Source organism: Scophthalmus maximus, chromosome 14, assembly GCF_022379125.1.
Source record: "Scophthalmus maximus strain ysfricsl-2021 chromosome 14, ASM2237912v1, whole genome shotgun sequence".
In the NCBI taxonomy this organism is placed as follows: domain Eukaryota; kingdom Metazoa; phylum Chordata; class Actinopteri; order Pleuronectiformes; family Scophthalmidae; genus Scophthalmus; species Scophthalmus maximus.
Genome location: NC_061528.1, coordinates 6,253,365 through 6,280,328, shown reverse-complemented (window position 1 = coordinate 6,280,328; position 26,964 = coordinate 6,253,365). Strand labels below are relative to the sequence as shown.

General features: G+C 43.9%; 3 protein-coding genes across 22 annotated transcripts in view; 1 reads left to right on the top strand and 2 right to left on the bottom strand.

The window, feature by feature from the left end:
• The window catches only part of lmo7a (LIM domain 7a), a 46,407-nt gene extending 29,204 nt beyond the window's left edge, over positions 1-17,203 (bottom strand). For 8 of the 17 annotated variants that reach the window (XM_035650928.2, XM_035650933.2, XM_035650943.2 and 5 more), the window contains exons 1-5: positions 16,939-17,202; positions 16,647-16,762; positions 10,687-10,757; positions 8,593-8,662; positions 4,511-4,617 (exon numbers count right to left, since the gene is read on the bottom strand). In XM_035650928.2, coding sequence (XP_035506821.2) covers positions 4,511-4,617; positions 8,593-8,662; positions 10,687-10,757; positions 16,647-16,715 — 317 coding nt within the window. In that variant the 5' untranslated portion in view covers positions 16,716-16,762; positions 16,939-17,202. Of the gene's footprint in view, positions 1-4,510; positions 4,618-4,727; positions 4,759-8,592; positions 8,663-10,686; positions 10,758-16,646; positions 16,813-16,938 lie in introns of those variants that run through there. The other 9 variants (XM_035650940.2, XM_035650932.2, XM_035650935.2 and 6 more) reach the window with 5 other exon arrangements.
• Positions 17,204-17,900: 697 nt separating this feature from the next.
• uchl3 (ubiquitin carboxyl-terminal esterase L3 (ubiquitin thiolesterase)) lies at positions 17,901-22,333 on the bottom strand. 2 transcript variants are annotated; one of them, XM_035650995.2, is made up of 9 exons: positions 22,185-22,333; positions 21,921-21,932; positions 20,433-20,561; positions 20,087-20,243; positions 19,642-19,727; positions 19,201-19,248; positions 18,987-19,062; positions 18,825-18,883; positions 17,901-18,729 (listed from the first exon to the last, which is right to left on the bottom strand). In XM_035650995.2, exons 1-9 carry the CDS (start codon positions 22,224-22,226, stop codon positions 18,640-18,642), a joined length of 699 nt encoding a protein of 232 aa, XP_035506888.2. In that variant the 5' UTR covers positions 22,227-22,333; the 3' UTR covers positions 17,901-18,639. The 2 variants fall into 2 exon arrangements, with proteins under 2 accessions (XP_035506888.2, XP_047193050.1); XM_047337094.1 differs by lacking the exons at positions 21,921-21,932; positions 22,185-22,333 and adding an exon at positions 21,826-21,900.
• A 1,014-nt stretch (positions 22,334-23,347) lies between these two features.
• On the top strand, positions 23,348-26,922 carry commd6 (COMM domain containing 6). 3 transcript variants are annotated; one of them, XM_035650996.2, is made up of 8 exons: positions 23,348-23,480; positions 23,576-23,642; positions 24,717-24,775; positions 25,196-25,261; positions 25,369-25,445; positions 25,623-25,791; positions 25,887-26,039; positions 26,141-26,922. In XM_035650996.2, the coding sequence occupies exons 2-8, from the start codon at positions 23,618-23,620 to the stop codon at positions 26,189-26,191; spliced, it is 600 nt and encodes a 199-aa protein (XP_035506889.2). In that variant the 5' UTR covers positions 23,348-23,480; positions 23,576-23,617; the 3' UTR covers positions 26,192-26,922. The 3 variants fall into 3 exon arrangements, with proteins under 3 accessions (XP_035506889.2, XP_047193043.1, XP_047193044.1); XM_047337087.1 differs by having other exon boundaries at positions 23,407-23,642; XM_047337088.1 differs by having other exon boundaries at positions 23,412-23,642; positions 25,224-25,261; positions 25,628-25,791.
• Positions 26,923-26,964: the final 42 nt, after the last annotated feature.

Below are 26,964 nucleotides of genomic sequence, written 5' to 3'. Positions count from 1 at the left end.
TGTGATGTACAGTAAGCATTAGGAAGACAAGTCCGAGGTTCATGTAGCTGGCACACGTCTGAAACAGTCTGAATGAGCGCTACAGCTCCTTAGCGACACTGTGGCAACATAATGTGCAACAGGACGGGATAATGACGTGAGCATCCTCGGTTCCACGCGCTGTAATTTCCGCCTGCAGAACCAGATGTCCCATTTGAGAGTCAAATGGCCCTTGTCAAAACATTCAGAGAGGTCAAGTGTAAACTAATCCGCTGACATTTAATGTCATTAGGGACGACCCGGCGAGCGGCCGGAGTCGTGGTCCTTCTCCAATCCACGCTGTTGAGTTTCCACATGGCAGATTTTAGGGTCTGGAGGAGGTGGATACGGTTCAAAAGAGCCTTTTTCGATGCCTCACTTCCTCAGTCGGTCCATAGTAGCCCAGTGAATCACAGCCTCCAATGATGAGTCAGATTCAGTCTGGTGAGTGTTACTACTACACCTCTTCCGTGTGGTTGTACTGGTACCTATTGTTCAGAGACGCGTGGGCGGTGCGAGGAAACCTTCGAGAACTTGTCGCCCAGCAGGTCGCTGTATCTCCGTCACGCTGCGTGACAAATCTGATATTGAGCGTTCTTGTAAGTGATAAACGTCTTTATCGGAGAGCGGGTGGTTGCACAACCCGAAGCAGTGGAGCAGTGTGCACTGCAGACGGTGGCGAGGCGCAAACACAACGGCAATTGCAAAGCTCAAAGGTCAGGGCACACATTCAATAATCTTTTATGGCTGTTGAAACAACTCAAGCTGGTGTGCAAATTTAAGATGTGCTCTCGGCACACGTACGGAGCTGGAGAATAACTGTATTCCGAGCACAAACTATCAATGTGCGATATTATTCAGCATTTCTCATGGAGGCGTCGGGCAATAAAACCAATAGATCTGAAATCAACGCTAGGCTGCAGCTAACAATAACTTTCGTGAATTAGTTTCCCCCAAAACCCTTCGATATAATATATGAATTGCCATATCATAGTAGTCAAAACCAGCAAATATTCCCATTTGAGAAGCTGGAACCAGATATGATATTTGGAATTTTTGCATAAATGACTTGATAACCAAAATAGATGGTGACCAATGTTTTCTCTCGGGTGACTGACTCATAAACCGTCTATTTTATTTTAGCTTTATTTCAAATATCCATGAATCCACACTTTCACTGCGTTGTACTTTTCTTACATGTACTTGCAAATACAGAGCGATTAGGAAACAAAACGCACACACGAAAGTGAAGGGCAAAAAAATAAAACGGCAGATAATCGTTGCTTTACATTGCACATGAGGGTTTCTGCCAAGAAAAGACCTATAACAATGGTCTTAAAATAGCCCCTTGTGAAAACCAACACATAAGCACCAGCAGGATGACAGCCCCACTGCTGCTGAAGCAGAGAACAGGGAAGCTGAGCGAAGCACCTGTCAGACTGGGTTTAAGGGAGTGGCAGATGGACACACACCAGGGGCAAAGACAGCTGATAGAAACTACTTTCTCTCGCTCGCTCTGCGCTCTGTTCATTTGCCTAGTCTCTGATAAGTACCAGTGTGAAACTTCCATTGGCTGGTTTGTCCGCAGTTTATCTCCTCATGTTACTCTCTGTGTGCCATCTCCCTCTGCTCCAGTTATAAATACTGTAGCTGGGGAAACACATAATTGTGGCCACAAACAAAACAAAACAAAACAAAAATACCTCCACATTTTTCATCTTGTGTAAAGTCGTATACATAAAACAACAACAGAACTATTGGCCCAATGAAAAAAGGCTGCACTTCAAAAAACCAGAGCCATAAAAAATAAAAAAAAATGTCTTCCACATAATTCATCACGACTGACTCATGAACAAAGCAGCTGCAGGTCCGATTGAAAATGACAAACCTGCCACTTCTGGCACATCAGAGGCACAGAAAGTATGTACTGTATGCTGTCTCTTCTGACTGAACGGAATCTTTGACAAACCCCACATGATGCAGCAGTGACAGAGCCACCGCAGACGTGGCACAAAAACACCAACGGGGCCAGCACTTAATAACGATAAGAATGCTAATGTACAGCAACACAAAACAAACAGAAATGCATTTCCGCCCCGGGCCCTCTTCGGCGTGGGTGTGACCCAAGGCCGTAAGGTTTGGACGGTTCACGGCGGTTCACGGCGTATTGAGGCAGTAAGGCCACCAGTGAGGGGAGGAGATAAGGAAAGGAAAGTGAGGCCTAATAGATCCACTATTTACAGACTGAGCGTCCTGGGGGCTTACACGAAGAACTGTCCTTGTCTTGTGTTTTATAGATACACGTAGACATGACTACAGTGACATATGGATTTTTCTATGTATTATTGTTAAGTTTTTCTTTTTAACATTTGTCCAATGATGATGGTGATGTTTTGGTGAATCAGCGGGTTATTTAGCACCCACGGGCATTCTTCACTTCAGAAACCAGTAACACAACAGTGTAAAAGTACTCTTCTGCATTTCTGCGATGTGCTCAAGTCACACCCACGTGTGTCGCAGAAACGCCGAGAAGGCCTCGGGCTGAAACCTTTTCTTTCTGCTGCTGCTGCGTGTTACTTTAAGTGTCAAGTATATCCTCACTGTATCTGCGAGCGTTGACAATTTCTTTTCTCTGAAGACGCTTGAGTCGAGCACGCCGTTGCTTTTGTTTAAAAAAAACAACAAAAACCCACAATCTAAACTGATGACCACACTGGAAACGTCCACATGGACAAAACACACAAGTGGTGGGGGAGAACGTACTAGAGGGAGACAACAAACTATTAAAAGCCCCTCTAGCGTGAGTCCTGATACCATTCCAATCAATCCTGCCTGTCAAAGTGACTCCCGGGCCCTAAAAATAGGACTTTGAGCCCCCGCCGACCAAACCCCCCGCATGCAGGCCGACATGGTGGCAAAGAGCTGGGCTTGTAGTACACTCAGACAAAAAAGGGGCAAGGGATTTGGTGTTGCTCATTTGAATGATTTGGCCCACAGATAAAAACATAGTCCTTGTCATGCAGGTTAGATCAAAGCATGTCGTATTTCTTTGCAGTAAGGTTCAGTTGTAATACAGTGTGCTTCAGAGTACCTTTCACTTCGCTCGAGCGTCGTCTTCCGACGTGGTGAATTCTCATTTCGAAACAAGTTATTTACTGCCAGTTTCAATGTCCAAGATTATGCAAAGGAATGTCTGACAAGACACAGGGCATGAGGTCTATCAAAGGTAACTGGAACCAGCATTTAGCAGTAATGATATTGCTGGATCATCGGTGGGGAAAAGGGGAGTCTCGATTAAAGGCGGGCAGATTAGTTCATTTCGTCCAACATATTCCAGTGTCTGTACAGTACAAATCTGCTTGTCTGTGTCTTTGTGACAACTGTGGTTTCAACATCAGCATTGGTGCGACAGAGGAATTAAGTGACGGTCTCGGCTGGATCAGGGGGAAAATGTTACTTGAGGCCGTGGTAGCAATTTCAAAGAAACATCCGATTGCACAACTGGCAACGCTGAGTGACACGGAGTCGACAGAGGGAACAGGAGCGCCCAGTGGTGCAGTGGTACGCGGCGGTTTGAAAAGCCAATGACTTCAGTAAAAATCACCCTCGCGTTGTTTTTCCAACTACAACGTATTCACCGCTGAGCTCTTATCTAACAACCTGCGGGTACCGGAGCACTTTCTGATGAGCCAGTGCTCCGCCGGAGCCCGCTGCTGGCTGGAGGCACACCTGCGTGAAAGCCAAAACAGGTTGTTCGACATACTACAAATGCGTCTGTGCCTGGCACACGGTTGACACAACAGCAACTGAAACAGAAAAATAATAATCACTTTGTGGAAGTATCATGAAATTGGAGCGCCGTCCCACCTGAAATTCTTTCTATCCACACTATCAAGCAGACAGTAGTCACTTACCCTCACAGGTCGTTGTTTGAGGTCCTGATTTGGTAAACCCGCATCAAAATGTGTGAATAAAAGTGAGTTTGATCAGATACACTTCAATCAGATCGGAGATCCAGGCGTTCTGCACATTCTTTGCGCTCCCCCGACTCGTGTGTGTGTGTGTGTGTGTGTTCACACATCACACCTCCATCATACTCACAAAGAGGCACGCGGCGCTGTGCTTCGACAGGTGCTCGCCACTACGGGGATACTGTACATGCACACTGGAAATAGCGCTGACCTTTTTTAACACCTCTGCGGTTACCTTGAATCTGCGCCTCACATGAGGGGACGCGTAGCGCCCGGAAAACACCGTGCGTGTGCGTGTGAACGGTGTGAAACACGTAAGTGTTCGAACCTTACAGTGCGAAAGAATGAATGCCTACAGAGGAAGGACACGACTTTAAAACAAGGGCCTGGTTCGAAAACAGTTGATTCTGTACCATTAGTAATTAAGAAGCTATAGTTAGTGCTGGTGTCAGTTTGAAAGAAGACCTCATCTCTCAGAGTTAGTACCAACAGTTTACAAGGCTCACAAGATCCGGACTTACTTGACTGTAACTCTTGTGGACAAGTCCTGAAGATCCCCGGGGTGAAAGAGCTGCGCGTCTTTTAGTCCGAGCTTCCCGCAGGCCCTGAGGAAGACGTTGAGGTTGTCCTGGACAAAGAACAAAGCGGGGATGAGGGCTCGTCCACCTTCAGGAGGCAGAGAATAGTCACTCTAGAATTCCCTGGCAGGGGATGGCAGGGACACAGGCTGCAACTCACTGCTTCCAAAGTTCATATCACGAGAGAGCAGAGACGGATGGGGAGGAGCTTGTGTGCAGCAAATAAGAAGTGACCCAGTGCGGAGAACACACACAAACACGCATGCAAAGAAGGAGGGGGGGGGGGGGGGGGGCAGTGTGACAGGAGTTGACTGACAGCAGCAAAGCTACCTATGGGCTGGGCCAGGGTGGGGACAAATCCAAAAACCAGGAAGGATGACATCAGAGCTCGGTACAAGTCCCACCCAACCGGCCATGCGAGTGCAAAAAAAATAAAATGACAAACACAGGAGCACATTGCCTGCTGTCGTCTCCTGCTTCTCACACCCTGAAACCATCCCCTCCCTCCTGCGGCCGAGCCCTTTACTCGAGAATACCTGTGGAATCTGCGGGCTGGTGTGGAGTATTTTGGAAGAGACATTCTGTTGCTATGAAACATGAGGCCGGGTGATAGAAACTGACAAATATTTCCCTGAAGCGAGTCATGAGGACATGGGAGTGGAGGAGCGGTTCCTCCTCTTTGTACAGTGTATCATTCGCTTTATCCGGCACACGGTTTATACGTGTGCGCATGATTTCGCACAGACGTGTGGTGGAAGTACAGGTTTCGCTCGACGAATATACATTTCAAAACTAATCTCAACCACTAAAGTGCAGTTCCTTTTCTGGGGTTATGACTCCTTCAGTGTCGTAATCCCCAACTGTCTTGTTTATAAGTCTGCACTTCCCATTGGGACAGCACTGCTAAAGAGGGTTTTTCACGTAATGACACATGGTTTCAACATGGGCTGGAATAATTAAGGGGTAAGCTTGTTCTATATTTAAGATGGCAAACATGCTTATTAGCAAATGGCAGGAGAGAGCTGACCTCTCACTGCCGGGCTTCTCTTGCGAACAGCTTTGCTTGTCCTTCAACGGCACTTTGCCGGGCCCTACAGGTCACCGTGGGCCCCTACAGGTCAAGGATCAAACCCCTCCTCCTTTGAATGTAGGCCGCCGGGGGTCACTGTTTATTCATTATGACACAGTAAAGATTTTATCTTCTCCTGCGAGTTGATAACAGGCATAAATCGTATTTTTTTCTCCTCTCTTCTCACTTGTCCATGTCACAATGCTCACTTGTTTCATACAGCATGTACAGTCAGTACATACAGTACATGTAGCTGACTCCTCTGACTGTTAACTAGCAACACGGCATTAACAGCATTACAGGACAGGCAACTTCTGCAGTGGGAGTGATTTGCATGTTAGATGTGCGTACAGCCTCACCGCCTTGGCTATGAATGTCATTCAGCCTCGTTACTAACAAACTCAGAGCCCAACTGTCAGTCGCAGAACATGCAGAGATAATGATGTAGAAGGAATGTTACGCTGACTTGTGCCTGCACATAATCCTGCTAAATATGCCGTGTCCATCCAGCAGCCTTTTAATCCTCTCATGCGGAATTGAGGACCCCCCGATTTAAGCACTTCGAACAAAGCAACGGAAAGATCCGACTCCAAAAGGTGTCCCATTTGATACTAGAAGGGCCTTTCCCCGACACATAGTCGTCACTCAGTGCCTTCCTCCGTCCAAGATTTACCATGCTCTAGAATTACCCTCCGCCGACCCCTGGCACCGAGCAAAGCTGCGGTTATAACATCAGGCTGCACATTTTCCCAATCTTGTCCACAATAGGCCGAGAGGAGATGGAGCACTCCTGAAACAGGCCCAGTGAAGGATGGCGCTCTAACGGTCCCGGTCCAGTCATAACATGGACCCGAGCAGTAACGAGACGTGGTCAAAACGCCTGTCATCGCCCAGATGATTACACAGACATTTAGGAGAAACTCCCTCGGGGGCCATTGAAAACTCTTTTCCCGCCTCCCACCGCTACCTAAGCTCACCAAGGAGTCGGTAACGTGTGGGAACATCCAGCGCAATCTGAATGTCGGTAACGTGTCGGTCACGTCCAGACCCCCCCACCCAGCTCATGTTCAGGCTTCCCGCCCAGCACTGGTAAAGGCAGAGCCGGGCCCGGACCAGGGCTGCCGTGACTCCAACCCACAGCTCACGGAGTGATCAACAACAGGCAGAGAAGTCTGCTGACATGGGAAACATTTCCATTGGACACGAGCGAAGCCAAAGAATAGGCCCGGGTCTGGAGCCAATGTTGCTAAATATTCCACAAAACCACCAGATTTCCGTTTTTTTCCCCTCACTGGGCTCTTCGTTCTGCCAGAGATGATTCTTGCTCTGGATTTCTGGAGTGCTGAAATCCCTTCAGGGAGCAAAGCAAAACAGGCAGTGATGAGCATAATGGTAGAAAATGTTCATATACCCGGTGTTAAATGGGGTGTGTTTGAAAGAACCTGTTCCTTCAGCACTGATTACAGTCATTAACCATCAACTGTGACATACCTCTTGTTTATTCTGAATTCTTCTTCTATACGGGCCTTTGTGGAAATTCAGAACACAAGAGGAATCTCCAATAACACTCGGTGGCATACATTAAGACAAAGCCTCTGCAATAATCCGCATTATGCGGGGATGAACGTCTAAACATATTCATTGTGTGGTTGACTTGCTTTGGAATGTCAGAAAGCACGGCTAAAATATTTACATGGGATGAGAGATACGGGACCAGGGAATCTTATCAACACCACTTGACTACTTGGGGAGAAAAGCTTTTCTCTCTCGCAGCAGAGCGAGAGAGTGAGTAGTGTTTGTTTGCAGAGACTCTCTCCACTTCTCTCCGTGCGGTTGGCAGCAACTGATCGCTGCGGGGGCCAACCAGGAGCCTTCACATTTGCGGGAGAATTTATGATCAAGCTGCTTAAGGTTTACGTCCAAGTCTCAGAAATACCACGCCAGTGCTACTGGTGGAGGAGATACTTTACCTCATTACCTCAGCAGGTGTCCCAGACCGTTATGTTACCGGCAGTCCAAAAACAAACTGGCAGGAAATGTGATTCATGTCGTAACACAGATATGACGGCGCGGGGTCTGGGCCCGAAAAATACTATGTTTACTGTTTACAATTTTAGCCCGAGTGCCAGGCTGTTTCTTCGACTGCCAGCTTGTCATTGTCCTGCCAAACATGTTGAGCGTTGCTGATCCCACCAACACACACACACACACACACACACACACACACATACACACACTCCCCGGTTCAGGGTTGGGGTGCTCTATAATTCCTCTAGACAGCTGGACTCAATTACTCCCACAAGAGCGCTTTGTGAGGGATGGGTTTTAAGGTAAGAGTTTTCTACCCTCTACTTCCAGAGAACTTGTATGTTGACACTCCCAAAACATTTATTTCAACTGAGTCACCGTGGCTCCAAGCAGCATTGGGCCACGAGCTGCTTATATCATGAAGATAGTGTCAAGGGAGAGAAAGGTGAACAGACATGAACCCAAAAACCTTCAGGCCTCCCATCGCTCAATCAAAAAAACAACAAAAAAAAACCAATTATCAAAGACTTTCTTTCTGGTTCCAGTTCTTCTTCCCCTGGTTTTGACGGAGCGCAGCCTCGAGCGTGGCAGGCCTCATATTCAGGGTGCACTCAGATGCCGGCGGTGGCCTTTTCAAGACGCACGTCGGCGGAACTCAGTAGCGCGGACGGATATGCGGAGCGACAAGCCACTGAGGCAGACGACTCTCAGACCTGTCCCCAGGCACCGCAACTGCTGCGTCTCTCTCGCCGCTTCCTCTCGCATCTTAACACGCACGGACCCCACGACAGACGCTACCGGAACGTGGAAAATAACAGGAGACGCAACTTGCAGGAAGAAAACCAGGATAAGCTGCCGAGGTTAAAAGATTCACATCATCCTATCTCTCACATTTAGGCCGAATGATGAAAAGAAGAGGACGACTTACCAGTCCAGCAATAGGTGTGGGCAGCCTGTTAACCCTCTTGATGATGCCAGGCCTGATCTTGTTGATTAGACTGTGGGCAGAAGAAGGAGACAGAACGTTATGTAAAGGAAGGGGGGGGGGGGGGCACCAGGCCATTGACTGGTGTAACTGGCGAGGAACGAACAAAAAAAGTTGGTTGCAAAGCCTCCGTGTTGTGTGTTTACGACTCGGTTTAATGGCGGCCACCTGGCTCCGGTTTAAGTAAATGGCGAGTGCCGCACCATGTTGTAAACAGACTAAAGCCCACCCTCTTCTACTGAAACAGCCCCAAACAAACCTGTGAATCACCACATATCATCTCAGAGAAAACGGTTTGGATTCTTTAATGGATGACATTTGTTGGTGTCATTTAAAGTATACTGAACGGGCTTCTTAGGCTGAAGACAAATGAAAATTTCCATATCAAAAAACACCTTTATAAGTAAAATGACAAAAATCATTTGCTTTGAAATATCCTCAGAAAACTAAGCAAATGGTGAAAATCACCTGTTATAATCTACCAGGTGCCCCCCAAAAATGAAAGATGTACACTTTGGTATAATATAAGACGAGAAACACAAGCAAGATTTCCCATTTCAATTGCTGGAATAATCAAAGAGTTGCATTTTTGCTTGGACAATGATCCGGAGAGTTGCAGATTCATTTTCTTACATCGACTAATAGATTAATCAACCAATCATGTCAGCTCGCACTCTAAACCGCCAAAAAAGAATCAAAACTACTCATATGCCAAACGGCTTCTTACACAATGTTATATTATTGCACCAGTATGTAAACAACAGTTAATGATGTGGCTAATCGAGGGGGAGCGAATGGGACTATTTTATAAACTGTTGGGTTGTTAAATCCACTGTAGAACAATGCAATAGTTAGCATTTTAAAGAAAAATGAAAAGCTCAGCATGAGGCTAAACAAGAGCAAGTGGGTTTATTTTCTGCTTCTGTCTCAGCAGGTAGACTGGGAGGGGATGGGATGGGGGATGGAATACTTTGTGGGCGAGGACAAGACCCGAAATAGCACAGATCTGTAATCATTTAATTAAATAATACACACTGTAACAAGGTAAGTAGGATATAATTACGTGTGCAATCCACGCTAAACATAACTTTCCAAACAGTTGTGACAGGTCAACCACAGCACAATGGGAAAGGAGGCGGGTTTTCTAGGCGACAGTGATTAAATCTCTGTCTTCCACTTGGCTCACGCTGAGAAAAAACCACGGACAGCTCTCTGAATGAAAGTGTCTCTGTTGTCCTCGGAGAGAGAGAGACAGAGAGAGAGAGACAGAGAGAGAGAGACAGAGAGAGAGGCTCAAATCAGCAGAACGAGGGGGCATCTTCTCTGAACCGACGCCAATAGAGGTTTGGGAGATTCTGCATGGGCCGCCGGCAATTACAGCTTCCTGCTGATCCGTGCAGATCTCGCCGCCGTGTCCATCAAGGAGTGCTGCCCTGACACATATGTACAAGAGGACATGATGCTAAACTTGTCTGTCTCACACACACATCCCCGATCTGAGGAAAAGCCGCAAGTCTCAGAAGGGAGCATCAATGTGAATGCCGATTCTGCGCGGATAAATGTGTTCCTCTGAAACTCATCAAAACTCTTGATGCGCCCAGGGGTAATGAGAAAGCAGGGCGCCCCGGCTCTCCGATGTGGTCTCGGCCGGTGGCTTCCCATTCACGACACAGCTTCTCCGCAGCTCTCATCCGAGTGAGGAGGGCAATCTGCCCGTCCACAGATCTGCAACATCTGTTAAGCAGACAACACAGCTCCTCCAGAAATAGATCACACTTTGTGTTCTCAAACAAGAACCGCAGAGGGCAGATCTGACACCGGAAAGATCAAGTGACTGCGTAATACGTCCCCTATTGTGCCGAAGCGGTGGCCCACTTTATGTGGCCGACGGACAAACAAACAGTGCCCCGGCATGGGGCATGCCTGGGAAATATCAGTAACACTCACGCCGGCGCGCAGACCCGGAGGAGAGCGGAGGGTGTTCCGTACGAGTGAGCGGCTTGAGAGAGAGGCGCCTGGTAAGAGCAGAGTACTTACTCGCACAGCAGAACGCCATTCTCCAGTGCTGATCGGAAGTCGCTGCTCCCGAAGTTTTTCTTGGTTACTGCCTGGAGAGAGAGAGAGAGAGAAAAAAAAGAAGGGATACAAAAACAGTGAGCTAAATAGCAAGAAGGGTTGGCTGAGGCGAGGAGGCGGGGGTATGTGTGTTTGTGTGTGTGTGTGTGTGTGTGTTTGGTGGGGAGGCTGGAGAAGAAAGGTAGGATGTTGGGAACAGTAGGAGAGGAAGTTAGAGGTATTTCCTCCTGCGTTCCTACAGTGTCTCAGGGACAGAGTTGAGCACAGACCCTCAGGTATTTTTCCTTGGGTGTTTTCTGCAACGGTTTTCGATTCTTCTCACTTTAATGCAAAAAGCCGCCGCGAAAAAAGGGGGGAGAGTGGCGCTAAAACTGCGCTGGAGCCAGCCAGGCTGCCCAAGCCGCAAGGCTATGGCAGCATCTGGAGGGAGCACAGCGCTGTGTTACAAGCCTCATGCCTTTCCCATGATCTCAAGCCACCGCTGCAGGAACACCAAATGCCAATATGCACCCACTGCCTGCACGAGGTTCAGGTATACACACTTGAACGCGTGCATATACACAAAGTCCACAGAGAACTAAACAACATCCTTGATTGCAAACCTAAAACGTGTCTGTACATTTCAACAAATCTACAATCTGAGAAGCTGCAAGTTTGTGAAAATGAAATTCATGTCGCCGGCCACTCCTCGACGGAGCTTCCTGTTCTGTTGGAATGTTTCCACAATCAACCACTTGACCAATCAGCACCTGAGCCGCATGAATCCAACGCATACCGCTCACAACAATCACAGTGTCTACTTCCACCACTTCTGCACAATCCAAACTGTATTTGTGATTTTTACAAAGTTTTTAAAATATGCACACGGATGTGCGTCCCGAATGCATAAATATGGATATGTTACGAATGGATGCTTACATTTCATGCATAGTGACTGCAGTACCTCATGAGTGAATATCACATATGTTCAAAATGCCCTATCTTGCATTGTCAAGTAAACCTTGTTATAAAAGATTTTGGATCTTAAACGGTCCAATTTTCCAATATATTTATCTGAAATCTGTTTTGGAGGTATTCTGCTAAATTGTCCTGAATTTTGGGATGACTACACGAGCAGGTTTTTTTTTTTTGCTCCAAGATTAAGTGCTGTGTACGGAGTGTGTATTATTTTGATAATGATCAAAACAAAGTGGTGTTTAAGAAGAAACTACAGCAATATAAATATAAAAACACTATTGTGTTGCGTTTGATTTAACCAACAGGGCAGATGAGCACACACATTACACTGCAGCAATACTGTAAGGAAGAATAGTTGTCATTAGCAAAAGTGAACACACACACACACACACACGAACACACACACACATACTTACACACACACGCACAAAGCAAAACAAGTTGGACAGGTTGTGCCAACCAAATTGGTGAAATGTACATTTGGTTCAAGGGTTTTGTTCCTTTTCCTTTCAAGAGGAAGGGGACAAAGGTCGGGACAATCGTTGTCATAGTTAAGTACAGGCCATCGTTTTGAAGAGGACGGGAGAAACTGGAGCAAGTGGACGGATTAAGGGGAAAACACTATCATTATTTTTTAAAAGAGAAGTACACCTCACCTCGGTGCACACCCTGGGTAACCTGAGATAAGGGCAAGGCCTCAAATACCCATCATTCCAAGAGAATTAGGTGGTGTTGTAATAGACGTACGAGATTAGAGCTTTGACACAGCAATTGTTTGCGACAATGCTACAACATAATGCACAACGTGATGAGGCCACGGTTGGGAAATGCTCCTATTTTATTTACAACACACTACACGCAAATGGTCTCGGACAGCTCCTCCTCCGCTTGACAAGAATATACGTATGTATATATATACGATCATAACCAGACGGCGAAAACACGAAACAGGAACGCAGACAGACACTCTAAGTCTCAGACACACTCGTGTACACACACAGCAGACAAAACCCTCCAGTGCAGCGTGTTGTCGGTGAGACGCAGCCGTTGGCAAACGAAATCCTGACCCCTACTGTTCTACAGCATGTGCATGGGGGCCGCAGCTGCGGTTCACATGCGTGCAAAGGTGGACAGAGCACAGTAAGTTTCAGTGCCCGTTTCGGTGGAGCTTACTAAAGGTGTTTGTTGCATTTGTTGTTTTTTTTAATTCACGTTTTCTTATCGAAAGTTGCATCGGCCCACCACAATGAACGGGTTGATTAAGATATAATCTCCTCGCCCAAGTGTGCAGGGCGGGACCCCAACCTGGCACGTTACAGAACTCTTTTCTCCGCTCTATCCCCGACATTAGAGGAATTAACTCCCCTCCGACCCGGCCCGCTGTGCCCTCTCTCTCCCTCTCTCTCCCCTGTTGAATCTGCCATGTGGAATAACAAGTCTAATCTGCGGCAACACACTAGTGCTCCGATTGAACAGGGAGATTTAATGCATAAGGGGCGGCGATTTTAAAAAAAACAAAAAAACAGCTCGCCCTCAAGAATGCCGAACGTGTGGAGTCTCATGATGACCCCCCCCCCACACACACGCACGCACACACACACACACACACATTCAAAATGATCAAAATGTGGGTCTTCAGAGTTCATCACGTGTGCTCGCAGTGTTCTGATACAATGTGTGAAAATCAATTATTATCATTGCAGCGAACCAGGAACGGTGTCTTGGTAGAACCCAAATAATCAGAGGAATCAAAGAGTCTCCGGGTCCGTGACCACAGCTATTGTTTATTCATGCCTGGGCACTGAGGCAAATCAGTATTCAAGGTTTCTGCGGATGCAGAAACCCCCCCCCCCCTCCCCTCACTGAACCCCCCACCCCAAATAATTGTTGCCAAAATTCTTTGTTCCTTCTGCGGAGGAACGGGGAGCGTGGGTCATCGGAGGGCAACAGGGACGTTAGCCAACTGTTTCAGGGTTCTCACTCAAGACAAACAGAACACAGTGGAGGCCATTAGTGCCGTAAAAAAAAAAAAATGAACACATCAGAATAACGTAGTTGTGTAACTTGGCCTCTCGTGTGAGGTCCTGCTTCACGTGTGAACGTCTGAGTGCATGTGGAAAGGTTTCTAATTGCTTACTATGAAAACAGTAAAAAAGACTTAAATGGCACAACAGTGAGGTGACTGATGATCGAACGCGTCACAGCTATAGAACAACACAGTGACGTAAGTCGTGGAAAACAGTTCATGACTGCTGGACCACAGAGGGGTGGTAAAAAATCACAATAAAGAGGATATGGATGGAAAATCTGTGAGCGAATTCATTAGGGTTGTTGGCTTATTGAAGTATATTTTCTCACTTACCTCTGGTGGCCTCTTTCCACGCAGATTGTTTTAGTTTCATTTGGAGGTTTTGAGATACTCATCTCTGAGAAATGCTTGCTGCCACCCCAGAAAAATGGAAATGTAGGGAGGATTATTTTGATTGGACATATCTAGCTTCTCAAGCACGAAGACGTGTTGCTTGTCTCTGTCCTATACCATTTGTAACTTGAACATCTTTGTGTTTTTGACTGTTGGCTGAACGAAACAAGTTGCAGGCCTAGATGCAAGCGTGCAAAAAAAACAAAAGGACGCGTGGAGTTGTTCCAGTGTGTTACTACAAAACAACAGGAGCATTACACAACAGGATTGTGTTACCTGTGATTTGCTGCTTTGTTCTCAGGGCATGTGGGAAACACAATACGAGGCCCCTTTCAAGCAGCCACAAACGAACGCAAGGGAGCAAAAATCAAAACTGGAACGAAATCGTTTACGGATTACAGCCTGCGATGTTGCACGACCTTCCACCAGATCGATGGCTGAAGAGAGGCTCGGCCCTAAAACCTGTTTGAAGGAGGTATTCTAAGTATTTTTGGCAACACCTTAGTGAGCGAAGGAAACTAATAGCTTGCCCGCCGCAACCCTCAACCGAAAAAAAAAATGGAATGATGTGTCTGACACGAAACCAGCGGTTTCCAGCAGAACAACAAAGAGCACTGAAACCAACTTCTGATGACTAAGTGCCGTGTGCAGTGTTTGTGTTTACATACACGGCGTCACATACGTGATCTTCTGACCCGCCGGCCGCGTGAACACTGCCACTTGTTCTGGATTGTCATAATAACACTTGGAGCCTTTCCGCCAACGTTAACAAGGGCCTCTATTATTCCACTAAAGGCCCTGTGGTCGTGGAGCACATACAGCGCCCTGTGCCGACAGCCGTCCGGCTCTGGGGGGGGGGGCTACGTTCACAGCCACAGCCAGCTAATGCAGGAATGTGTCCATGTGACAGCCTCCAGACCATTTAGTTAAGTTTTTAACAGCACCGACCTCTCGCCGTGCACACACACACACAAACACATGCCTCTGGTTAAAAGCGCTGTGAAGCCGAAGCAGCTTGTTAATCAGTCAGTGACAGAATCCACAGAAAGCCACAAAGGGTTTTTTTTTTCTCTTCTGAGGGGAAAACTGTTACGTCTCGTGCCAGGGCAGGGTCTCCGATTGCCTTCGTATTCCCTCCGTTGCCCGACAGCTCTCATGCATTTACTGTTGCTACAACAGCTCCACGTTCCAAACACCTTTTCCATACCTGCTCAGCTTGTTCATGCCCTCTGCTCCCTCTCCCCGTAATCTTCCTGCGCCCTGCCTGAGATTATGCCCCCCACCGCAGTCCAACGGGGGCCGAGGCCACCATACAATGGGCCAGTGTGCGAGCGCGAGAGACACTGATGTCACATCCAAAGCATTCGGATTCACCCCCTCATGAAATTAGAACAATATTTGTTTAGTTACAGCCATGCAGCAGCTCCACGCCGCCCCGCTGGGAAGAGAATTTGCGAGACGAGGAAACATAATTTCACCCGCTTGTAAAGAGAAAAAGAAAGAATGAGGGGTCTGGCAGGAGGTTGGGTGGAAACTTTGGATAATTTGACATTGGAGAAATAAAAAGGCACTGTTATTGAAAGTGCTGGGGAATCGTTTTCTTGTGTGTGTATGTGTGTGTGTTGCGAGCTATTTTTTACTTTGATTGCTGAAAAGTGGGCACATTAGGACCATAAACATACATTTTTTTGCCAGAGAAAATGAATCACCTGTTGAAACCTTTAGTCAGTATTTTACACGTTTTCCAGAAGTTGTCATGAACATCATGTATGCCACACAGTGGGACAACCTTTTCTTTTTGAAGATTTCAATCCATTTCTGATACCTAAATCTGCAATTTCACCTCCAAACATTGAATTCATTTGTCATAAAAGAACGCAAAGCTCCAAGCTCCCGTCATTCCATGAATGCGGGTTGATCTGTTCTTACAGTAGACGAGAGACAGTTTGCGTCATTCACACAAGTTTTTTCTTAATTGCCTCTGCTTATTTTTCCCACTATACCTTAATGCAACTGGAGCCTGGAAGCCCCAGGGACATTAGGAAAGCAGGTTCAGGCAAGATCTGACAATGAAAGGAGCGAGCAAACCGCAATGACATGCTACTTTTTCCAGAGGAAAGATACAGAGAAGATAAGGAGGCAAACGCTCGGAGAAGCCAAAAGATTTCTAGCATTGATCTCACCCAGTTACCTGAGACGGGAGGTCAAAGGTGACGCATGCCTCCATACATCTCCTGGTCCAGGGCTACTATTATCTGGAGCCCAGGGGGGGCAAGCAGCTGAGGGATCCTGATCAGCTTACAGTCATAATTTTAAGTAACGTAGCTGTCAATCTGGGATGTACTGAAGGTAAAAAAATTTTTTTAAAAGACCTCAGGCTGTTTTATGAAAACTCACGATGAGCCAAATATACACTCCAAAGCCTCTGAATTGAATCCACACAACAGCAGCACAAAAACAAAACCCACCACTTATAAATGGTGATCACCAGAAGATGACATTTTAAACTCCTCAGATAGTTTATTAGTTTTATATAACTCACCTCAATCCATCTCTGCGCCTCCAAGTAGGCTTCGTCGCAGCCGACCGCGGACTGCTCGCGCCACTCCATCACAGAAACGTATGATCCGAGCTGCACCGGCGGGGCCAAGTCGGCTCCTGGAATGACGCGGTGACATCAACGACGGCACATTTCAATCAGGCGGACACTTGGAAAAAAAAAACCAAACTGCTCATTCACGAAATATGCCTCCCTATTGTTCATTCCCACCCACCTCGTCGGGAGCATGAATGCGAGGTGTAACAGAGTCACGCACTCCCTTGGCATCACCTACCTGCTCTCTCATCCGACGCGCCTGCGGTCCGCTGGGTTTACGCACACCTTTACGCACCGACCGTGTGGTCCGAGGAGACGTCGACCTCACCTCAGCTCACCTCGGCTGGTGCAGAGACTCACCGACAGGAGAGATTCTCCTTCCAGCAGGTTTTTACGCTGCGTAAACTGGAGACTCCTGTGGCAGGAGCAGGGTTTCCCAAAGTGGGGTCCGGGGACCACCCACGGGTCCTTGAGCGGCTTCTATCTGAACTCAGGTTTTCAGTGTTGTTTTTTCTTCCCCCCTCCTCCTCCTCCTCCTCCTCCTCCTCCTCCTCCTCCTGGAAGGCTCGTTTGATTCCAGGTTTTCACTGGTTCCCCGAACAGCGGGCAAGAGGCACAATAGTGGGCACAAAAAAATATATTCTCAGGCTACGATTCAACTTCAAAACAACTTTAAGTCTGCGGTCTGTTGACCACTGAACACATTCACACCAATAAAACTTTCTGTGTCTGAACCAACTCTCCTACTGGAAAGAGTTCGTCTCTTCTCCGTTCTCAAACTTCTTTCCTGTGACGCCACCCAGCGGTGGCCAGGTCGCATTGCAGGGCTCGAAAAACTAAACTGTGACTTTGGAATATGGAATCAAGAGCAGTGGTTGGCAAGTCACAAAATACATTCACTCGACTATAGGCAACTGTACTTTCCACTTCTATGGCACCGTTTTCAAAGGAAAATATAAATTTGTTTAAAGTTATAATTACTTAAAGTTATAACTACTACAGATTCAAATTTTCCATCCAAAAGTTATGATCACCTTCGAAAATTATCCATAGATTGATTAGAAATACTCAACAATATATCGAGTAGTTAAAATTCGCTCACCCTAAACCTGCGAAAATAGAATTTACACAAAATGTCAAACAACCATATTTGCAGACGGCTAGGATGTGTGTCACATCAAAGAACAATGAAAGACATGATTAATAAATGTTCCTTTTATTTGACAGAATTTCTAATTCTTATTACAAAAATGTAGGCACCTACCACACAGATGATCAGTGAGAATTTCTCACGTCAGGGAAATAATTTTGTCTTGTTTTTTACCTTTTAGTAATACCATTAACGCAAAAAGCAGCATTAAGCCTCATCTGTTTTTCGTATTTCCTCAAAGCCATCACTGAAATTAAAGCCTTGCAAAACATGTTCCTGACCATGTTGTTAGATAGATATGATCAAAACCAAATCACTGCATTCAGAATGTATCTTTGAACCCAGAATAAAAGAAGTTCAATTCCCTCGGTCATGATGAAATGAAATGAAATCTTAAATTTTCTTCGTCAATTTAAATCCAAACATGCCATGTACAGTAAACACACTTTAGTGCAGTGTAAGTGCAGCTGATGTCTGTATTACAGTTAGAGATGTTAAAGAACGGGAAGATTTTTATCGTAGCAAGAATTACTTTGAGTAATTTGCACAGCAGCACCTAAATTGTCTTTCAATTACATTGAATGCACAACAAATAATCCGTAACAAAAAGTGGAACATTTCTTTAGAATGAAATCCCTGATTTTTTTAAATTTTTTTTTTTTTTTACAGTTTCCCCCACATGCCTTTCTTAAGTACTCTGAAGAAGAAGAAAAAAATAATTTTCCAATAAAGTCAGCACTTGAGAATGTTTGGCAGTAATGTTTTTTCTCTGGCCACAAGGGAGTGTCCTCAGTCTGAATCTTTGGAAAGGGCAATGATGGTGAAACGAACCTCCTGCGGGTCCCGAGCCATGAAGACCTTACAAACCTCTACAGCATCCTGCGGAGCAACAAGAGGGAAAAGATGATTTGCAACTCTGCTTGAACAGATATTTTTTCATGTTGACATGTCTATTTTACTCTGTGATGTCGCACCTCCAGAAAAGTATCTTCCGAAGTTTTACTGTGGATAATGGGGAAAGGCTTCCGTCCATCTAGGTATAAAAAAAGATATGTTTTTAATGCGCGATTAAATTATTGAAAGTAATTTTAACAACATAAAAATGACAACTAATTCTTCACTCATGTGGAACTTACCCAGTTCGTATAACTGCCCTCCGACATTCACAAAAGCTATAAAATGCAGATTGACTTTGTCATCTAAACTTGGAGCCTGCAACAGACAAGATACAATCACAAAGTTCTGCTTAGTTCCGTTCAACACATGATTTTTACATAAAGTAATAAACAGAAAACATCTTTGTCAGAAGCGACCGTAGAAAAGAGAGATGATGTGAAACTCAATACAAACCTCAGTCTGTCCCTCTTGTGCACTCGACTCGTGTGTGACACGTATACTCTGAAAAAAAGATGTAGGAAAAAAAAATCTTCTTATATTACTTCATGATGTATTTTTTTTCATCTATGCAGCTGTTACATATTCAAATTTTTCCATTGGATAATGTTACTAGGAAACATAGATGATTTTTTCTCCATCTCGACATCACTCAGCAAGTAAAATTACAAGATACTGGTAGAGCTCATGTGACAGTTAGAGAGACCTGTGGGCAAACCATTGTTCCCTCACTGCCTGAGAAATATATTCCAGAAGTGCAAACCCTTCATTTATGTGACCAATAGAGCAAAACAAATTCAAAACCTTAGCGGCGTCTTTCACTCATGTGTGTCTCTCTGACCTCTTCATCGTTCCCAATCCCTGAGCAAAGATTTGCTCTTCAGTGTTTTTTCCTACCTCATCTTTTTCCAGGAAGGCGGCCCTTTCCTTTGGGGTCATTTTAGTGGTTTTGTCAAGAAACGTCTTCAGGGCAGAATTGCCATCTGAGGTGAAAAGAAGAACATCCGGTAAAATCAAGAGAAAACTGTCCGCAATCAGAACACAGATATTGTAGGAGGCGATTATGTACTAATGTTGCTGCTGTTATTGGGACAAATGTAATCTTACAAATGAAATAATACAATGGGTCACAATGATTACATCTAACAGGTTTTGTCATATCAACAATACTTATGATTTCGCAAAGCATAATAAACCCGATTACACTGTGAGGCGTAATAAACATAACGTAAATCCTACAGTAGTTTCAACCCTCACGTGATCAAGTGTACAATCATACAAACTGTGACTTTGTAAACAGAGGAATATTTCCCATCTCTTCCATCCTGTTTGAAACACTCACCGAATTCCAGGTGTTGCTGGTTGTTCGCCACTGCGTGGATCAACCCTATCGTTCCACAGGCATTACCGATGGTTTGCTTGATGAAGTAGACGTCAGGAGAGATCTCCTGTCGCTGGTCCTTCAGTTTCTCCTCCTCTTCTTGCTTGAACGCCTCATACTGGACAGAGATGTGTTTGTTTAACGTTGTTTCGGATGAATGGCATAAAACATTAACCTCGCACAACAACATGCACAGACATCCGGCGCTGAAATATGCACAATGTGAAGACGTCTATTACGATTTAACTGGTCGCGAAGTTGATGAATGAATAATCAACAAAGATGGTGCAGGAATAAACCAAAGTACCTTCTCTGTCACTGGGAAGAGGAGCAGCACTGCACACACGGGTCTTGGTACGATGCCGAGAAGCTCTGGGTCCAATCCATAAACGTCTCCGAATTGCCAGGTTGGCTTCATACCCAAACAATTGACAAACTGCACAGAAGCTGAGAGTTATCATGTTTTGCATATAAAGACATAAAAATAACCTAACAACAACTAGCACACGATTAACTGAAAGTACAAGTAGCTGGCTCATGATTATCACCAAAATCAACTCACTCCTACATTACTCCAGAAACACGTGCCTGTGACATTAAGAAAAAGTTAATTATTAATGCATTCTTCGACAATAAATGCCCTACCAGCATCAAAACCTCTGATGGATGATTTTCAAAATAAAATACTTTTACAGTACTATTAGTTAAACTATAATTTACATAATTTATCAACGTCCAGTTTCCTGTAAACTATGTATTTTTGATGGTAATGATGGGGAAAACATGGACAGAAAGCTCAAATTAAACCCAAGTAAGTGTCATTTCATTATTTTATTCTCCAGTGGAAACTTTGTAATACATTTACGCTCGGTTGCCAGTTTATTAGATGCATCTACAGTTGTTGAAACCCTCTTATAGAGGGTTGTGGAGGTTGTGCTTTTCAACTGCAGCACATTTTACAGATACGCATTTCCGTTATTTAACCCAACCTCCTTTACTAGTGTAAAGGGGAGTGAACAAAACAACAGAAAACACCTGTCGGTATCGGTTACGCAACGAAACCACAAACTACATCCTCAGATTTAACCAGAAAGCTTTCATCAACTCCCCTTTGACATCATAACCTTCTTGAAAGTACAATTTATGAAAAAACATGCACAGCAGTTTTGGCTAAATGTATCAAATAAACTGGCAAAAAAGTTGTTTAGCGTTCATCTAGCCTGCAGGGCATTGACTAAACAATTACCCCTGCACCTGAATTTAGGAGTGAGTAAGTTTAACACGCGACAGTATCTCCACATAATAAATGACAAATTGCATGGCTCTTGTGAATCCTCTACTATAAATAATTACAATAGTATCCAGTGATGGTTGTCTCTGATTGACAGCTACACCCTTTGCATTTAGAGACTGATACAGAACCGTCCAACATCTGGACAGTGCAAACGCAAGAAATCGGAATATGGTTCTAGGATTGAGTCAGGTAACTGTACTCTTCTCCTAGTTGTTTACCTCCACTGCAAATCAGAGGCTGGTAAATATGCATGAAAATGCATCAAACCATGTGAAATGTGAAATGTTATTTTAGATATTAATCTCAACAGGCTGCTCCTACATTCTAGCCAAGTGCTTCCGGGCCCATCACCTGTCAATATGTCTATCTGACAGCCGTAAAAGTTATTATTTAATAGAAATGTTACATGGGATGTAGCATCGCTGCTGGGGGAGCAGGCCCGCGTGCCTCGGTCTGCACGTCCCATCTGTTGTCAAAGTCGGTCAGGGGGAAATAACTCACCTTTGTCATGACCTGCGACAGGACAAACACAAGACACGAATGGAAAAGACAAATAAATAACGTTAGTCACATTATTGTTGTTGTTGTTGTTGTTGTTGTTGCTGCTGCACCGGCGTTAGCTTTGCTCTCTCTTGCTAGCATCGGTACACCGGCGGCCCACACATGCTCGTGAGTGACTGCGATAAAAAAAAAAAAAAAAAAAAAAAACAGGAGAAAGAAAAAGAAAAGGGGAGAAAACGTGGTAAGATTATCGACGGTACATACTTCTGGATTCGACTCCAGGGGCAGCCAGCGAGGAGAGTCCATTTTCAAGTAAGTTAGTGAGTTTTTTGGTCTTTCGGCCGCGAGCTGAAGCTGATTTTACAAAAAAATCTGTTTGACAGCTGCAAATCACTTCCGCATCCGGAAAGTGCACTTTGACATTTAGGGTAAAAACGCGGGGGTGTCCGGTTCTTCATAAACCATAAATACACCACGACTTGAACTTCATAACACAACCAGATACATCATAAATCATAAATCGTGATTTTATATTTTTAATAGCCTTACTACGGTTATTTGTCTGTAAAACTAAGGATTTTTTTTTAATTTTATAACCATATTGTCGGTCTCACAGTGGACCAATCCAGGGTCGTGGGCGTGTTTCAGAGGGATTCCTAACGGCATTGAACGTTTAGTTCCCATAACGTGATTACGTTTGCGTTTTAAATGTCAATTTAATGATAAATTTTTTGGATTAAATTCCAAATCTTAAGTAAAAATACTAATCGCAATAATGTTAATACAACATCCCCCAAATCAGGCGATTCAGTGTGTCGCGCTATCACCACCACACCACCACCACACGGGGGCGCTGTTCTTCCGTAGCTTCCCCAAATGTTTGCAGGACGGTGTTCAGCCGGTGTTCAAGCCAGTCAGAACATTTCAACAAATATTAGAATACATCTTGTCCTGCTTAAATAACTCGCAACTCCAAAGGAGAGACATCCATTTAATTTTTCGATTTCCATTCTCAAGGTGAATACCAGAGCTTCTCTTAAATAAGGGATCATGATTATTATATCATTAAAACATCCAACCTGTCTTTATCCATTCGTTTTTGAAAGTTATATGTTATGTCATGTTATTTATTTTTGAAGCATCTTGAGTGCAATTGCTTCCTCTGCTGGATAAATATTGTAAGTCAAAGATAAGGCTGGCAGAGTCTGTGCCTTCTTTTAAGTCACTTTTAAAAACCCATTTCTATAGACTTGCTTTTATGTGATGTCGTCTTTTTATATCTTTTTTTTCAGAAAAAAAAAACCTTCCTGATACCCCTGTTGTTGAGAAGGACCCGGATGGACCTCAATGAAGAACACTCCCATCCAGCAGGTGGCGGTACGCACCTTTTAGGATAATAAAAAATACCAATAATAAACACGAAGAAGAAGAATAGAGTTCAGCACAGTAGGTGGCGGTAATGCACCATAACGCTGGTTGCCACCCTCCAAATAAGATGAAAAAGAAGAAGAAGTATAGAGGAAGTTGTTTAGAGACAGAAGTCGTTCTGTTTGTCATCAGGTGGGTTTTGGGCGTTTATTGTAGAATATAGTTATAATTAATACACTTTCTTTAAAAAGTCACCAAAGTGGTAACATCCTGCCTGACAACAACAGTACCACTGCGGCCAAGCCTGCTGCGCCTGACCGAGAGATACGATGCGAGCATCAGAGGAAGCATGTGGTGAGTAACATGTCAATAACTATGTGTTATATTAGTTCATATTGTTGTCAGCAGATCGTAGTTATGCTCAGGGGGACGAGTACGCTGGGGTGTTAATATACCGTCCAGGGAATATAGGCTAATTCATTCGTTAGCGTTAGCTTCAGAGATTAGCTAGCTACAGGCTACCTAGCCCTTAGCCTTATTATGTTCCTCTTATGTATTATTATTATTATTATTGTTATTATTAATAGACATTCGAGTCACAGAAGTTCATGTCAACACCACAATATAACTAACTAATGTTATATATATATATATATATATATATAAAACGTATAACGTAATGTTTCTGATAGTATTTTTATAATATCTTCTAACCAAGTGAATGATAGGATATCAATATTATATTTTTAAGTATATATCCCTAGTTGTCACTGTGTTACCTGTCCAGGTTACATTGTTTTATATTTAAAAAAAAAATCTTCTGTATTTTTTAGTATTTTTATTGTATAAATATCTTTAATATTTGACCTTATTTGTTGGTCCTGGTTATCATCCTCTGGCGTTTCATTTCCCTTAATTACTATCTCAAATATATCAATATCTATTACTTGAATTAAAATACAGAATATACTAATATTTATGTGTATATACTGTATGTGTTAGATATATAGGTTGTCAAAGACATATCGGTATCAGATCTTCTTAACTCAAGTTCTATATATTTGGTTGTATTTTTATTTATCGTTATTTATGACAAAGTTAATGGTCAAACAAAAATATCTAAAATACCTCAATTATATTTCTTTGTCATAAAGATTTGATAACATCATTTTAGGAATCATTGACAGATTAGAATATATATATATACATATATATATATATGTATATATGTATATATATATGGCTCTGGCCTGCCTGTCCAAGTAGATAACATTAATTTACCATAGTCAGTCTCACATGACACCCTGGGAGATGACGTGTAAAAAAAGAGCTCATGACCACAGAGCATCTTGAGTCCGGTGGTTACGGGTTCCAAAAATAAATGGGGAAACCCTGTGATAGATGAATTGCTTCACTTCTGTATTCCAGGCATCGGCAATAGTGTGGACAACATCTGCAGGCTTTCTCCAGATCTGTTAGCAGAAGCAGTGAGTATACACTCCCTCACGTTTTATATATATATATATCTCTCTCTCTCCATACAGGGAGGCCAATGACAAGTTTAATTTGAACAAAATGAATTCGTATTGATTTAATATGTAAATGAGTGATATATAGGAGCACCACGCAGAGCATTTGTCACAGTATTATTAGCCTCTAGTATTTGTTTGATTGCCGTACGCACTTGTGATTTATCTCATGTCAGGTTTTTTAAGACTTGTTACAGGAGGGATGTCTTGTGGAGCAAACCTTCCCAGTGAGATAAACAACTGGGTGTCAAATACCGTGTGAAAATGTTAATTGTCGACCTGTTTAGCAGCCAGGCGCTGCACAAGTTGCACAGGATGTGGTGTTGTTGCCCTCTACAGGTTCCGCTGTAGTTCTGATAACTAATGTGATCTCCACAGTGTCTGCACATTCTGATTTATCTTCAAGGGCAGGGTAGAGGAGTGGATTCAGCTGAAATATCTGATGTGAGTCAATATTTCTTGTGTATTTTTTTTTTTTTTTAAACACATAGTGACCAAGCTTCCCAAGTTCCTCTTTCATTACTTGTTTTTGTTATTGTTCTTCTGAGCAGAGATTTCAGAGTGCGGGAGTCAGAGTTGACCATGAAGCTCTGCAGAGCATTATCAGATTTCTTTTGTTAACATTCAGGTACGTTTTTTTTCTGTCATTGCAAGTTTGGTAATTATATAACTGCTGGACACTTCTTCTGTCATGTTTGCACACATTTATTTATTATTATAAGCCTGTCAAAAAAGTCCCAAGTCATAACCTGAGGAAGCACATTGTTGTACTGTAAGGTGTGATAGTTAACTTTTGTGTCACCAGATCAGCTGGGAAGAGCAACATCTCGGGAGATGAGCTTGTGTCTAGGCTGGAAGACGGCAGCAGCAAGTGGCCCAAAGCTTCGCTCCAGGTGCTGCACAGGTTGTGGACTGAACACGGTGCATCAGTCCATGCTCAGCAGGACGTCCAGGCCATTTTCAGCATCGGCCAGGTACTGTAATCCAAATTTTGTAAATATTTTCTAACAACCTGAACACACAACTTGCCTGTTTTCAACTCTTTGTCTGTTTTGCTGTGTCTATTTAGTTAGTGGACATGCAGTGGAAGCTCAGCATGGCGGTGAGCTCCGACACCTGCCGATCTCTCAACTCCCCGTACGTTTGTCTGCTGCTGAAGGTCGTCGAACCCTCGGGACATATTTGTCAGAGGTCTTTCGAGATGACCATTCCACAGTTCCAGGTCCGTATTCACTGTATTAATCTAAATGTAGTGTTGTTGGCGTCATTTATTACTGGCTAGAATTGTGAGATTTTTTTTTTTTTTTAATTTGTCCTCTGCAGAACTTTCACAAGCAGTTCAAGGAGATGGCAGCTGTCATGGAGACTGTATGATGGTTGTAAGCACACACCTAAGGGCTTGTTTCAGTTATTCTCCAGTTTACATTTAACCAGAGGAAGAACAGCTTGACATTAGTGTTTGTCTGTCTCAAAATGTGCATATGACTTGTTGCAAATGCCAAATGTGAGCTCTGGCCATAGGTTTTTCCGCATATTGAAAAAGCTCATGAATTATAAATTATTCTCCTGTTGTGCCTGTTGTCACTTTGTATGCCAATATTTTATTATTCTTCCTCCCATTAACTTATCCAGATATCGGTACATGTGGTGTATACCTAAACTGCTAATACTACAAATCCATCCATGAAAGAAAATATATATTTTGCTACATTCGTTTATTGGTCACAAAATGTCAAATGCTGATACGGTTTATATCAATCAGATTTCCTCTGACATTGTACTTATACATTTCCACAGTGAAAACAACTGTTTTTGAAAATCCTTTTTTCTTATGTAGGACAAGAGATTGTTATTAACCCACCATACATTATCCTTTATGCTCTATAGTTTCAGATAATGTTTAAAATCTCATATCAGAAAGTAGAATCGTCTGCATGAACTTTTTACAGTCTTTTGTGTTTGTGTCTAACTCATGAAGACTTTTGCGGTTTATGTTTAAATGCCTACTGTGTTTCTGAGTTGGCCTTTTCCTTTTCTATTCTTGTTCCATCCTCACTTCGGTGTGACGCACCAGTGAAAACAATAAATACGTACTAAAATGCAAACCTCCATCGCTTGGTTATCTGACCACAACTTCACATCTCAGA